Below are 14809 nucleotides of genomic sequence, written 5' to 3' on the forward strand. Positions count from 1 at the left end.
TGGCCCTGTGCTCCAGCCCGTGGTTACAGCCTCTGTGTCCATCCATCTCCCTGAGGGCCGTCCTTTCTCTGCCCCTCCACTTGACCAAGCACAGTGCCCTTCTCCAGGACCTGGTCTCTCCTGACAAGTCCAAAGTACGTGAGACAAAGTGTCGCCGTCCTTGATCTGAGAACCAGCCGTTGGAAACCTGGTGACTGCTGCTTTGTGCACAGGCATGCGCGCGCGCACACACACACACGCACCACATTGTCTGGATCAACTCCGGTCCACGGCAGCTAGCTTGCTGATGATCTCTTCCTCCCTCCCTTCTCAGTCCTGCAAACGTCCCCTCCCAAGCCTTCGGAGGACCTAGGAGTCAAAGGGAAAAGCTGGCCCCAGGCTCCAGTGCCCATCTGTGTAGGGGAACAGGTGGCACCTCTTAGGTCTGTTCCTGCCATTCTGGAAGGTTCCTGGCAACAGCAGGTGAGAGGCGCTTACCAGCTGCTCTTCTCTCTACCCCAGGGCTGCTGGCCTCATTCTCCTGTACCTGCTCCTTTCCCAGAATCCAGGCCACCAGATGGCCTGGGCAGGCTGTGTTCATTGGGGCCCTGGAAACCTGCAGCTTCCTGTCCTACTGCTCGGGGTCAGGTTTGGGGCTGGAGTAGATGCCACGGAGGGATTCTGATTCGCTCCTTATAATCCTCTGAGCAGCTTATGCCCATCACCATGGCGACACCGCAGTTGCCTCTGAGATTTGGGGACTAAGGCAGAGAGGCAGGGGACTCAGGGGACACTGCTTCCAGCCGGGAGTCCCAAGGAGAATGTCGGTGGATTTGGGGTAGCAAAGCCCGGTCCTTCCCTCCTAAAGACTGGCTGTGCCAATGATGTTGAGAAGATAATGCCCTGATGCGATGGCCATACAGCCCTGCTTTAAACAGCCAGCGTCCTCAGGGGCTTCTTTATGTTTAGGCCATTGCCCTTCTTCCTGAACACAGAACTCTTCATTCAAAGGCAGCTACTGATAGGACTGACCGTTACTAACATTTTTTTGGGGGGGGGGGGCACTGCTTTCACCCTCTGCCTCTCTAATTAACGTCCCAGTGTTTGTTCCTCGGACGCAGCTTAAACCTTTCTCAAAACAAGACCCTCTCAGTTCTGCAGTTCATGATTTCACAGGCCTGGAGAAGGGCTCTGCTTAACTTGGTGGTCCGGCTTAGAATGCTCTTCCTGCCTTCCCAGTCTCCCCTTAACTCCTGGTTAGGAGGAACCATCGTTAAAGTCCATAAGTGGTCCCCCCACAAGACTGGGGGTGGAGGTGGCAGAGGGTGTATGTATGCTCCACTTTACAAAACCGTTTCTTTTTGCAACTGGCCTCCCACTCCTATCTTCTGGTATTTGTCCCGCGAGAGTGTCTGGGATAAACTATGAGACCCAGGCTCAGGGAGACTTGGGTATAAACTGCCTTGTGAAAAGAACTCGAAGTTACATTTCCACAAAACTCAGGTTACCAGTGTTTATAGGCTTCGTTCTAGGCGCTCAGGACACGGTTGACTGCTAACGCAGAGTGGGTTGTGACTCACGGCCACCCAATGTGTCACACAACAGAACTGCACCTGGCTGTACTCTTCACAGCAAGTGGCCACCAGGCCTTTCTTCCGCGGCACCCCTGGACTAGGGCCAGCTCAAGCCATTTGCACCACTTGGGGTCTTTGCTAGCAGGGAGGCAGGCAATAAATACTAGAAAGGATCGAGTGATATGCTAAAAAAATTTTTTTAAAGGATTAAGTAGAGTGGGGTGAAGGGGGCGGCGCTGGGCTGATGGGCCCTAGATGAATTTGGCAGGTGGGGGCGGGCTTCCCGGATGTGCGATGGAAACTGGGAGGAGTGGCCCAAGGGGAAGGATCCAGGCGGTTCTTTTTGTTATTAAGAGGAAACTAGCAAACCCGCTGTCTGGCCAGCTTGCATCCCGCCTGGGCCTGCAGCGGGCAAGGACGCCGAAAGAGTCCTGTCAGCCGGCCGCGTCCCAGGTGAGGACGCGAATGGGGACCCGGAACGTGCGTCGACGGGAAGCGCGAGCCGGCGGACGACCGGAAGGAGAGCGCCCCGGACGACCGGAAGGAGAGCGCCGCCGGAAGCGGCCCGGACCCCGAGCATGGCGGCCTCCCGCTGCCTTCGCTGGGCCCGCGTGGGCCGGGCCGGATCCTGGCTGCTCGCGCCGCCCGCGCACTGTCTGCGCCGGGCTCTGCACAAGCAGGCGGACGGCACCGAGTTCCGGAGCATTTACAGCCTGGACAAGCTCTACCCCGAGTCCGCGGGGCCGGACACCGCTTGGAAGGTCCCGGTGAGCCGGGGACCGGGAAGGGGCATTGCCTCGCGGCGGCGGGGTGACGTTAGAAATCTGCGTTTCCATTGGCCAGCGCCGCAGCCGAGTGGACCCAGCCACGCGCCTGGGAAGGGGGCTGGTTGCCGGGGCAACTGGGGCGTGGAGCCCGAAGGGCGTCCGGGTGGGGTTCGGGCGCGTCCGGCTTGATAAGCAAAGTACGCACTGGACACGCTTGTTGGAAGATCACCAGCTTTTTTGCTTTAGAGTCCCGTCCGCCAGGTCCGAAAGGAAAGTGAGCATGCAGATCCTCCGAGGGGACGGAGAATGGCCAGAGCCTGCCAGGCTGTTTGCTAAAAGGAAAGTCACGCTGCCCACAGTCTCAGAAAAGCGCACCACGCACTCCATTGCTCCTGCGTTTACTATAGACCGCGGTGTGCAGACCCTGTAGCATCCGGGTATGGGAACCTTTCTGGGCGGCCAAGGGCAATTTGCATATTTGTAACATCATCTGAGAGCCATACTGGTCAAACATTTGATTAACGCACCAAAGGTGGCAGTAGTCGTTACACATTGGACTGCCAACTGCAAGGTCATCAGTTCGAAACCACCACCCACTCTGGGACAAGACAGCTGTCTACAGTTACCAGTCTCAGAAACAGGGCCAGTTCTACTCTGCCCTGTAGTCACTGTGCGTCCACATCAACTCATGGCAGTGAGTTTGTGATTTTTTTGAGTTTAATGTGATGGCTGGAACCGCAGTTCTCTTTGGTGAGGCGTGTGATGCTAGCTGGTATTGATTTCTAGGGTCTGACCTCCCACCCCTGACCTCTGGCCTATGGGCCGGACCTCCCACCCCTGTTGTAGGACAAGGGACTGGAGCTCCAAGACCCACCCAATTCCATTGAGCTACCTCTTACATCACTGGAAGAGACTAGGTGTTCCATTCATACAGCAAACTTTCACTGAGCGCGGGGCGGGCTGTGTTCATTGTGCTGTGGTTGGGTATAGAATAGTGAACACAAGACAGCACTTGTGAATCTTATATTCTAGTGGCAATAGAGACTCCACAAATAAATAATATAGAATACGTTGGAGGCGAGTGTTAAGTGTTTTGGCCAAAAATAAAGCCCAGAAGAAAAGGGAGTGGGGATCCGGTTACCGTCTCTATGTGGGTTGATGTGTGGCAGCCTCAGTGAGAATGGGACATCTGGGTCAAGACCTGGAGAAAACAAGGCAGCTGGCTGTGAGAATAGTGGGGAGAAGGGCATCCCAGGCAAAGGGCACAGCAAGCCCAGCCACCTCTTGGTGCCCAGGAAGAAGCAGCTTACCACCAGGTAGGTGTCTTGCTGTGGCCCCTCCTTCCCAGGAGCCAGGCCTCTGATGGTGAGCAGCACAAGCAACTGAACAAGCCAGTCCATTTCCCCAGAAGAGTGCTTTTGAGGAGGTCCCTCAGAAGACTGGGGCACCTTATCGGTCATTCTGAGTGTATGAGTTTGCTGGAGGCCTGAAAAGAGCAAGGCTGAGAACCAAACAGTTTTTCCCAGCTCAGTCAAGGTCAATGAAGAGCAAGCAGAACGGACCCACGTGGGTGTGCAGGAATGGAACAGATGTCAAGCTGACACCCTGGAAAACAAGTGCGGCGTGTGTTTGTTGCATAGCAACTGAATCTCTTGATCAGCAGGATCTGAAACAGTAGTGCCAGGCTCAAAGATGGCTGCCAATCAAGCACAGCACGGATGTGTCATTTTCCATAAGCCTGGTCATAATCCAATCTCCTGAGACACCTGTCACTTTCTTCCGTCCTGATGACAGCTCCCCTACACCAACATTTTACAAACCTGGGTCTGTTATGGATTGTGTTGCCTGAATAATGATTAAACCAGGAAGAACCTGTTGGAAGTCGTGGGAAATAGGGATACTTATATTTGTGTTCAGAGGATCCTTGGTCTGAGATGCAAATCCCTCCCCGATTCACAGTGGCAAATCTCATTGGCGATAAAAGGGTCCCGGGTGGCTTAGTGGGTTCGGGGCTGGGCTGCTCTTCATTCTTTGGAGCCACCCGCTGCTCCATCAGGGAAAGATGAGGCTTCCGCTCCCACAGAGACTGCTGGCTCCGGAAACCCTCGGGGCAGTTCTTCCCTGCCCTGTGGGCTCGCTAGAGTTGATGCTGAAAAAACAAAGTTCACACTGATGTGATGGCCATCAGTTTGATTCAGGGGGAATATATTTGCATTGTAGCTTTATGTCATTTCTTTTGCTGCCCCAACCAAGTAGGAGTCACCTAGCAGGTAACGTGTATGTGACATCGTGTGCATTACCTTACAGGATGATGCCAAACAAGCCAGCAGTGACATTCCTATAGGTAAGTGATTCTGTTTTATGAGGAAGCAGCCGTTGTCCCCGCCCCTCACATGCATCGTGAAAGGAAAAGAAGCTTCTGGGTGGACAGATGCGGGGTCCGTGCCCCGTTGTTTAGAACAGCACTTGGTGGTGTGGCTGCTCCGGGAAACACTGCGCAGTGCACGGCGTGAACAGAGAGCTCTCTGTGGTCTCAGGACGCGGGACAAGCTATATGACACATAACTGATTGTTTCCTCACTCTCAGTGCCATCGAGTTGATGCCAACTCACGGTGACCCGGCAGGACAGGGTGGGACTCATAGTAACCATACAGGACAGGGTGGGATTCGTAGTAACCTTACAGGACAGGGTGGGATTCGTAGTAACCATACAGGACAGGGTGGGACTCGTAGTAACCTTACAGGACAGGGTGGGACTCATAGTAACCATACAGGACAGGATGGACTCGTAGTAACCATACAGGACAGGGTGGGACTTGTAGTAACTATACAGGACAGGGTGGGACTCGTAGTAACCATATAGGACAGGGTGGGACTCATAGTAACCATACAGGACAGGGTGGAATTCCCCCTACCTGTTCTTGAGACTTAAACCCTTTACAGGGATAGAAAGCCCCCTTCTTTCTCCCTCGGAGCAGCTGGTGGCTTCAAACTGATGAACTTGAGGATCGAAGCCCAATTCACAACCACTGTGCCACCAGGGCTCCTTAACTGATTGTTATTGGGGGGGGGGGGGAGTGCAGTGGAGTAAATATAGTAGATTCCTATTGACCCAGTCAACACTGGCTTCCGAGGGGATCTTCGGGGCCATTGGGGCCCAAGGCACAGAGATCCGCTCAGAAGGTCATGGTGATTGTTTTCTTTGGGTCCCCGAAGGACCCAGGGCAATCACAGTAGCTGATTCGGAAGCACCGGAGGGAAGAAAAGGTCAGGCCAGGAACGGCGCATCAGGGAAGGTTTCCCACCCCCACTGTGCACCTGCTTAGCCTTCGCGTGGGAGAGGGACAAGTCGCCTGGGAAGTCTCTGCTGTCGGCACAGCTCGCCATAGGCTCACGGTATTCTTCTCCTGCTGTACAGATCGCTTGACCGTCTCTTACTGCCGGAGTCGCGGCCCTGGGGGGCAGAACGTGAATAAAGGTCAGAGCTCCTGGGGGCTTTCTTTGACTGTAAACCTCCGCTGGGAGACGGCCCGCCAGGCTCCCTGTGTATATTCACGCGGAATAAAGGGATTTGTGAGCAGACACGTAGAATAATCCTTCACATTCTTCTGAATGTGCTCTGATTCCCAGACTCTCAGCTGCGGGTTGCCAGGGCCAGGGTTGGCATGTGAGTCTAAGCAGATCGCAGGGTGAGTTAGCAGCCAGCACCCAGAATAGGTTTCCATCATCCTCCGGGAGCCCCCGTCCCCACTTTCCCCAGAGCCAGCAGGCTGTAGGCGCCACCCTGATTTCTTTTTGTCCCGAGGCGCCTCACTATCTGCAGGTTCCTTCCACGGTCAACTTCATCCCCCAATTGCAGAGGGTGGAACTGCTTGGTTCTGGATGGTCCCCGGCCACCCCGAGAGTCTCCGTGACCTGTGCTCCCTCTCCTTCCTCCCCGCAGTGAATTCCAAGGCTGAAGTCAGGTTCCACTTGGCAACAGCCGACTGGATCGCAGAGCCCGTGCGGCAGAAGCTCGCCCTCACGGTAACCCACACCCGTACCCTTTACTCCCTCAATGGGTTTTCAGCCTTGATTCTGAGGGTCTCGGCTTCTCCTGTGTTTTCTCTGCAGCATAAAAACAAGATCAACAGGGCAGGGGAGCTGATCCTCACCTCCGAATGTAGCCGTTACCAATTCCGGAACCTGGCCAACTGCCTACAGAAAATCCGAGACATGATCACTGAGGCCAGCCAGAGCCCCAAAGTGCCCTCGAAAGAAGACGCGGAAGTGCGGAGGCGCAGGTACCAGAAGAGGCCTGATGGGAGGGGCTCCTCGGGGCTGCCCAGCAGACAGGGAAAGAACACCAGGAAGTGGGTCCCTGAGCTAGAAGGAGGTTAGGAGCTGCTGCCCGCTGATTTGCCGCTCTGGGCCTCAAAAAAACAAAAAAGCACTGATTGGGCCTCTGGGATTCTAACTGTGCTCTTTTGGGTACAGGGTAGAAAACGCAAATCGGGAAAGACTTCGGCTCAAGAGAATGAATTCTACCATCAAGACGAGCCGTCAGGTAGAGATGGACTGAGGTCGTGCCCTGGCACCCGCACAGTCAACATCGCCTCGAACGAAAAGGCCTGGGGCTCCCTCTCCTGCTCATCCTCACCTGCAATACGGGAGCCGCCCAGGGACCGTCATCTGGACCCGGCTGTGAAGATCTCTAAGCAATCACCATGCTGTCAACCCTTCGCTACCCCTTAATGGACTTGCAATAATAAAATGTAAACTTCAATGCCCTCCCTTCTCCGTCAGACTGACTCGCACAGAATTCCTGCCTCTCTCTCAGCCCCCACTATTGTCACAGCAGGGGACAGAGGACTGAGTTCTGGAGTCGGCCCCCAGGGAGCATATAACCAGAGGGGTGCTGAGAGAGCTGAGGGGCATTCACAAGCAAAGGCTACTGTCCTGAGTATAGAGGGGAGTGGGCCATGCCGGTTGCAGGGATCTGAAGAGCAGCTGCAGGAAGGAGGTGGGGGCAGGTGGTGGTGAAAAAGCCAGAGGGATGTTGGGAGGTAAGTCTGGAAGCTTGGAGAGCCAGGAATTCAAGTTGAAGGAGTCAATCTTACGAAAGGCGGGTCAGTAGGGAGCCACTGAAGAGCCTGTGTGAAGGAGGTAGACTGTGTTGGATGCTGTACTGGGCTGTGGGTTCTCAGGCAGGAAAGAGAAACTGGGGAGTTCTATTGGTAAGAGTACTCAGGCTACAAAATAGTAGTATATTAACTCGTGTACTGTGATGATCTGAATGTCAGATAATGAACTTTAGTAGCATGTCGCCACCCGGGCAGGGACATCATGCATAGAACGTTTAAGAGTGCAAGTACAACATGAGTCCACTGAGGTAAGCTTTAAAAATAAATGCAAAAGAGGCCTAGGGAAAAAGCGACTGTACACAAACATTGCTGGGGTGAGGACCAGGTAGCATGGCAGGGGCCAGACCACATCCAGGGGTACATGTGGTAGCCAACTGTATTAGGGTCCTCTAGAGAGAAAAGTCAACACAAGAAATGAACTGTTAAATTATATACAGAAAGATATGTAATAAAAGAAATGAACAATTAAATTATAAAGCAGTACAAATGGCTCAGTGCAACTCCCGTGAGAGTTGTGAGACACTGGCAGTCCTTCAAGTCTTGGGGGCTGTCAGGTAGTCCTCTGTAGAGAGCTAGGCTATCCCAACACAGGCAGCAAACAGCAAGGCAGGTCACCAACAGTCAGTCCCCAGCTCCAGAGACATACATTGCAATTGTGTGGTCTTAAAGGGACCTCATTTTACAGCGACAGTTCACAGGCTTGGTGTCCCACAGGTAGGGTAGCCTGTAAATTGAGGCACAGGACAAGCAAGGCACCTATGTTTATCTTGTCCGTCCCCCAGGGAGGGGGTTATATTTAAATCCTTGTGATCGGTTCCCCCTTTCTACTCCACCTTACCCTTACCCTCCTGCTATCATCACTCTCATTATTAGTCCTGCGGGGGTTATCTGTCCTGGATTCCCTGTTTCCAGCTCTTATCTGTACCAGTGTACATCCTCTGGTCTAGCCGGATTTGTAAGGTAGAATTAGGATCATGATAGTTGAGGGAGGGGAAGCATTCGAGAACTAGAGGAAAGTTGTATGTTTCCTAATTGCTATACTGCACCCTGACTGGTTCGTCTCCTCCCGGAAACTCTTAGATAAGGGGATGTCCATTTGCCTACAGATGGGCTTTGGGTCCCCACTCCGCACTCCCCCTCATTCACAATGATATGATTTTTTGTTCTTTGATGCCTGATACCTCATCCCTTTGACACCTCATGATCACACAGGCTGGTGTGCTTCTTCCATGTGGACTTTGTTTCTTCTCAGCTAGATGGCTGCTTGTTTTTCTTCAAGCCTTTTAAGACCCAAGATGCTATATCTTTTGATAGCCGGCAACCATCAGCTTTCTTCATCACGTTTGCTTATTCACCTGTTTTGTCTTCAGCTATCCTGTCAGGAAGGTGAGCATCATGGAATGCCAGTTTAATAGAACAAAATGTTCTTGCATTGAGGGAGTACTTGAGTAGAGGCCCAATGTCCATGTTCAACAGATGTACAAATGTGCTTGACACAATGGATGAATGTATGGGTTGTAATAAGAGTTGTACGAACCCCCAATAAAATGATTTAAAAAGACGGGGAGCATGTATCAATTACATTGTACACAATAATGAGAGCTCTGGAAGAGGTGTCCCCGGCCCACAAAGGGCCTAGGGCCTGGAGGGGAGCTGTGACTATGCAGGAAGCCCCAATTTGCCACCATCTGCTGACTTTGAGTCCCTGTGGCTTCCCAGAGCAGGCACATTTGCTGGAGGAGCAAACCCAGTCCCTCTCCCACAGAGCTGCTGGTGGCTCTGAACTGCGGATCGGATCGCAGCCCAACTGGGAACCACTGCACCTGCAGGGCTTCTCTGCTAACTGCACACGGATGTGCTTTCAGTTCCTAATGAACAGCTACGCCTTAATTCCTCCGCACTGGGTGGGGGGTTAGGTGACCAAAGGCTGACTAAACAGGGAGGGGGTTACATTTTAATTGCAGAGAGAACCGACAAATCGTGCGACAGTGGCAGAGGTCACCCGGGGGGAGTGAGAGGAGGGGACCAGTTCCAGCAGAGGGCTCAGAGACCCCGACCTTGGGGAGGAGGCTATGGAGAAGGCCAGAAGTCAGCAGAGACTCCACTGTCTGGAAGGGCAGGGCCTGGCAAGTGTGGGCAATGCCCAGGCTTGAGAAGACAGGTTTGAAGCCACCACCCCCAGCCGGCCGGCCATGGGCAAATTGGTTTCCAGCATTTTAGGGTCCCCCTCTCTTAAACCGGAGAGGATGCTCCGTGTGCCGTCCGCAGAGGATTCCCGTGGGATTTAAATGCATGCGTGATTCAGGAAGCCCACCACGTGCCCTGGTGATGCGATGGCAAGGGCTGGCGGCGGCTAACGAGGAGCCCGACGGCTCAAAGTCCCAAGCCACAGAGGGGAGGCTCCCTGCCTCCATACAGACTTTGTTTTTGGGGTCCTGGCAACGGGACTTTGGTTTCCTTTAACCAAGTGCTCAGGGAATGTGATCCTTCGTGGTTCGCGCCGTTCGGTTGGGACCCAGGGAATAAGGGGCAAGGTGGACACGCACTGACAGACACGCAGGCGCCGGCGCCAAAGCAAACAAAGGCTTGACTGTGACTGTGGTTGAATGTCACCGACATCGTGCTGGCGGCGAGGCCAGGCGCTAGCGCGCGCCTGCGTCCCTGTGAAGTTCAGGTCCGGCCGGCGTCCTCCTCGGACGCACGCAGCCAGCTCCGCGCAGCAGCCTCCCCGGAGACGCGGGGGCCGGGCCGCCGCGAGAGCCTATTAGAGCGCACGACGCCACGCTCGTGCGCCGCAAGCCCCAGTGGCCTAATGGATAAGGCACTGGCCTCCTAAGCCAGGGATTGTGGGTTCGAGTCCCACCTGGGGTACTTTTGCTTTTGGGGCCGCGCCCTTCTGGCACCGACGAATATCGTTAGCAAAGTCCAAGACTTGGTGTCTCTCCACCCGCACCCGCCGGCGCCACTCCACCACCCTGCTCCGGGATCACGGCGTGGGGGGGGGGGCGGAGGAGAGGCACGGGAGCCTTAGGGTAACTCCATTTGGGGGGTACGCCGGGCTTAGGTCGCCACCGAGGCGTCCCCAACTTTTGGTTGGATGGAAGATGCTGTGGGGACAGGTTCTGCCCTTCTTGCTGTCCATCTCGGCGGCCTCGAGGGGGTGGGGGGTCCAAGAGATAAAAGTCGGGATGTTCCCAGATCCGTTGCAACCCAGGCCTGCAGATGGTGGGGGAGGTTTGCGCTGCCCTCACCAAAAGCTCCCACTGGGAAAACAGATGGACAAGCCACCCCAGGTGGGACTCGAACCCACAATCCCTGGCTTAGGAGGCCAGTGCCTTATCCATTAGGCCACTGGGGCGCGGCTGGACGTCAGCTTCGCGAGACCGGTGGTACCGCGCGCGGAGCCGCACGTGCAGCACCCCGGCCCGCGACGCTCCCCGGGCGCCCCAGAAACTCCCGCCCCTGCGGCTGGGGACCAGGCTCCCCGGCGAAGACTCCCGGGGCCGCCCCCAAAGCAGGGTCATGGTGATCGCTCGGGCCAGCGGGCTTCCGGAGCCCCGGGAAGGGCTGGCCGCGGGGTGGGGACGAGCGTGGGGGGCACGAGCCCACAGATGCAACAAGGGCCGGTCGCAACGCCTCGCGCCGCCGAAGGACACGGAGCCCCGCTCGAAACCAAACGCTCCTTATCTCGAACTTTAACACCAGCTCCTACGGACCCGAAAGCAGACATCGTATTCTTCAGGCCGTGCGGCTTCCACAAACCAATTGCATCCCGCGGCTCCAGCTGGTACCACGGACTGAGTTGGGAGCATGTAGGGAGCGGGAGCGCTGGGCCACGGGGGTCACGGGCGCCATGGCGACAGCAGTCCGCCGAGTCGTTTCTGGGTCCCCCAACAACGCTGGTGAGTTACTCCATCACCCAATAGCAGTTTCGAGAGCCGGTGGCCAGCGGAGACCGCGTGGCCTAATGGATAAGGCGTCTGACTTCGGATCAGAAGATTGAGGGTTCGAGTCCCTTCGTGGTCGGATGTACGTTTTAATCCCGTAATAGTAGAAGGCTAGTCCTTCCCGGCGTTTGTTTTAGACGTGGGCTCCGCATGCTTCCAAATCCCGCACCTGGAAATCTTCGGGAACCCACCGTGCTGCTGCTGCTAGATGCCTGAGGAGCCGTCCAGGTGCGGGGTACGGACAGCTGACGTCATCGGGGCTGCACGGTGGCACACCTCCAGAGGCGTTTGTACCTGCCTGTTCAGGGAGGTTTCTAGTGGTGTCATAGGTAAGGCACAAACCTCCCAGTGTCACGTCGGGGAATTTGGTTCCAGCTTGTGGACTAGAGTCAAGTGTTCGCAGTTTTCAATAGGTAACATCTGTTGGTTTAATAGCTTTGTCCTTTTGTCCATTCGCTTTCTCTACTGGGCTATCTGAGCTGCAGTTAATTTACCTTCTCCTTCTGGTGAGGTCCGCCTGCACTTTGAAAGGTGAGCTGATATGAGGGCAGTGGGACCTCATGTCTTGTGTCCAGAGCCAGCTCGCACCCTCACCTCCGCCTCTGACGGCTGCAAGCCCACGGGCCAGGGAAACCGTGTGCCCGTCACCACCCACCCGCTGCAGCCAGAAGCCGGGATCCTGTCGGCCTGCGGGTGGGCGTGGGTGCAATAAGAAGGGAGGACGGAGAGTGTGTTCTGATTGTTCTCTGAGCAGGTGTGGACCCCTTGTGATGAGTCGGAGAGCTGCACACTGCCCACCTGCACGAGCCTGAGGAAGCTTCGGAAAATTCCTGGAAACGTGGCATCCAAAGAGAACGGATTTTTGCCCCACGATGATTAGGACGCTCCCTCCCCCGCAGAACACTACATAAGTGCTTGGTTTTATTTGTGCAGGTTCTGTTTGAGACAAAGGACTTTTGTTTTGACTGGAAGCTCCAGGAGGGGAGGGATTCTCAGGTTGAAGACTTGACATTCCGTGGAATAGCTTAGAACTACTCTACCTGGTGAGAGGCACTGTTATTAGCAGATTTCTATGCGTCTTTGACATTTTAAAACGTCCTTTATTGATTTTTCTTCTGCTTCCGTCTTACTGTGTATTCCCGCTCCTCTTCACCCAAGTTAACACTGGCCTGCCCTCTAGCCCCGGGACGGCCCCTCCCTCCCTCTGTCTGTCTTCACCCCTGGGAGCCATCAAAGAATGCTTATTTTACTGTGAAAACTTATTCTTGGCTTTCTAGCATAGTGGTTTGTATAATATTTGCCCGTCTGTGTGGGACTGGTTCGGGTGGAAAACCGGGCTTTATACTCCCATCAACAATCACAGTCTCAGAAACTCACAGGGTCGCCATGAATCAGCATCCCCTGGATAGCAGTGAGTTTGGTTTGGGGGTTGATCTGTTAAACTCAGCATTCTGTCCTCTAGGTCCTTCCATATTTCTCCAAAGTTTCTAATAGTCCCCATTCTTTGTACTTTTGAAAAGAAATTCAGCCCCGCCTCCGTTCCCGCAAGTGGTGAGGCTTCTCTCCAACCCTGGCCTGAGTCCGGTTCCTTAAGCAGAGTTACGCAGGTGCTCCATCTGGTTCAAATCCCTCTGGCTTCTCAACCAGCGTTTCCCTGACAGGGACCTCTAGAACCATTGCTTTTTTTCCTGAACTTCAGGCTTTACTTTGCTAAAAATTGTCCTGCCTCCACAGGATTTACCCTCTAGTGAGATGCAGAACAGCAGGCAAGCCAACTAACGAAGGAGACCCTTTGAAAACAGAGGATGCGGGACTGGTCGTTGAACAGTCAGAAAAGTCTCTTGCTTTAATGTCTTCTTTGGAAAAATCCTGCCACCTGAATTTGATATAAAAATTCATCTAATTCTTCTTTTTTGTTTACTATGGGGTTGTGGTTATCGATGAATGCTTGAATCTGCAACTGGAATTTCTTGTTCTTTTCCAGACATCTGAACCAATTACACTGGTGCCTTTCCCTTGCGATGCTCCTTGGAGTCTACAGGACATGTGGTTGTTATGGAAGGAACCACTGCCTGGTGCCGGGCCATCCTCACCCTTGTTGGGCGTGAGCCCATTGCTGCAGCCATGGTGTCAGTCCGTCTGGTTGACGGTCTGCCTCTTGCCTTTCCACTTTACCCAGCTTGACGTCCTTCTCCAGGGACTCGCCTCTCCCAATAACAGGTCCAGAAGAGGCGCGAGTCTCTCTCACTGTCCTCAGGGCTGAGGAGCGTCCCTGAGGGCTGCACTTCCTCTAAGACAGGTTTGCTTGCTGCTACTTCTATGCGCTTAGAGAGTACTTTCACGTCTGGGTTACTTCTGAGCGTTCCAGTCTGTCCATTCGACTAATTAGGTGTCGTGCTTTATGATGCTTAATAGATGATGTAATATAATTCATTTCCTAATGATCCCCCCACCATGGCCACGCTGTGTTGCAATAAAGGGTTTTTCATTATAATAACACTTTACTGCCGTGAATTTGCATATGTTCTGATAAGAAATATTCAAAACGATCTCCATTTGCCAAGCAGTCTGGAGCTAGAGGTGTGACATCTTGAACTAGTGATTTACAGGCCAGTTTTGCCCTTCAGTGGCCACTAAGGAAATGGTGCCCCCCCCCCTTCCAGGGATCCACATTCCCCATTCTCTTTATCCTCCTCCAACCCCTGTTTTGTTCTACTTTAAAGATGGACAGTTTGCAACTAGAGTTTTGGTTGACTCAGCCTGAATGTTTTGCCTTCAAAATGGGGTCCACGAATTTGTAATCACCATTCTGGTTGCTTCTGGATGGTACGCAATTTGTACTTCTGCTTGTTTCTGTCATTGATGATGCCAGTTCGGGTGCTTGGGGGAGTTGTTTGTCTCGCGTTGTTGCTGTTAGGTGGTCCCCACACTATGGGCAAGAGAGCAAAGCCCTGCCAGGCCCTGCTGCATCCTCACAATGGCCCATGGCGGCAGCCGCTGTGTCGTCTGTGGAGGCCCTCGACTGTATCAGACTCCTCTGATTCCCAAAGCATATGTCTATTAACTAAGGACGGCTTTTATTTTTAAATGTTGAATAAACCCACACACGATGTCGGTCTGTCAAATCATGTGGGGTCATTGACTCGCTCGCTCCCTCACCACCATCAAGTCAAATTCCAACTCCCTATAGGACCCTGTGGGTTGCTGAAACTGTAGCTCTAGAGGAATAGAAGCTTTATCCACCCCCCCAACCCCCACCCCAGGAGTGCCTGATGGTTTCAAACTGCTGACCCCGAGGGGAGGGGAGCAGCCCAACGCATAACCCACTGAGGTCAGAAAGTGCCTCCGCTCCCTCCACGTACATGCCTCTGAGAGCAAGATTCTGTGGTTCTCGGTGGTTCCTTCCAGAGACTCTCCC

General features: G+C 54.0%; 1 protein-coding gene and 3 non-coding genes across 4 annotated transcripts; 3 read left to right on the forward strand and 1 right to left on the reverse strand.

Moving 5' to 3' along the window:
* Positions 1-2095: 2095 nt before the first annotated feature.
* MRPL58 (mitochondrial ribosomal protein L58) lies at positions 2096-7090 on the forward strand. The gene is made up of 6 exons (XM_075562185.1): positions 2096-2320; positions 4628-4664; positions 5740-5799; positions 6265-6347; positions 6435-6604; positions 6798-7090. Exons 1-6 carry the CDS (start codon positions 2132-2134, stop codon positions 6880-6882), a joined length of 624 nt encoding a protein of 207 aa, XP_075418300.1. The 5' UTR covers positions 2096-2131; the 3' UTR covers positions 6883-7090.
* Positions 7091-10242: 3152 nt separating this feature from the next.
* TRNAR-CCU (transfer RNA arginine (anticodon CCU)) lies at positions 10243-10315 on the forward strand. The gene has a single exon. It is a non-coding gene; the product is annotated as a tRNA-Arg (tRNA).
* Positions 10316-10729: 414 nt separating this feature from the next.
* Positions 10730-10802, reverse strand: TRNAR-CCU (transfer RNA arginine (anticodon CCU)). Its single transcript has one exon. It is a non-coding gene; the product is annotated as a tRNA-Arg (tRNA).
* A 595-nt stretch (positions 10803-11397) lies between these two features.
* TRNAR-UCG (transfer RNA arginine (anticodon UCG)) lies at positions 11398-11470 on the forward strand. Its single transcript has one exon. It is a non-coding gene; the product is annotated as a tRNA-Arg (tRNA).
* The last annotated feature ends 3339 nt before the right edge of the window (positions 11471-14809 follow it).

Source organism: Tenrec ecaudatus, chromosome 10 (genome assembly GCF_050624435.1).
Source record: "Tenrec ecaudatus isolate mTenEca1 chromosome 10, mTenEca1.hap1, whole genome shotgun sequence".
NCBI lineage: Eukaryota > Metazoa > Chordata > Mammalia > Afrosoricida > Tenrecidae > Tenrec > Tenrec ecaudatus.

Bases quoted from the DNA above. Each gene is read 5' to 3' on its own strand.
- MRPL58 (XM_075562185.1), top strand. From the start codon at position 2,132: ATGGCGGCCTCCCGCTGCCTTCGCTGGGCCCGCGTGGGCCGGGCCGGA. The intron at 4,665-5,739 runs GTAAGTGATTCT...CCTGCTGTACAG, and splicing joins CAGCAGTGACATTCCTATAG to ATCGCTTGACCGTCTCTTAC. The intron at 6,605-6,797 runs GTACCAGAAGAG...TTTTGGGTACAG, and splicing joins GCGGAAGTGCGGAGGCGCAG to GGTAGAAAACGCAAATCGGG.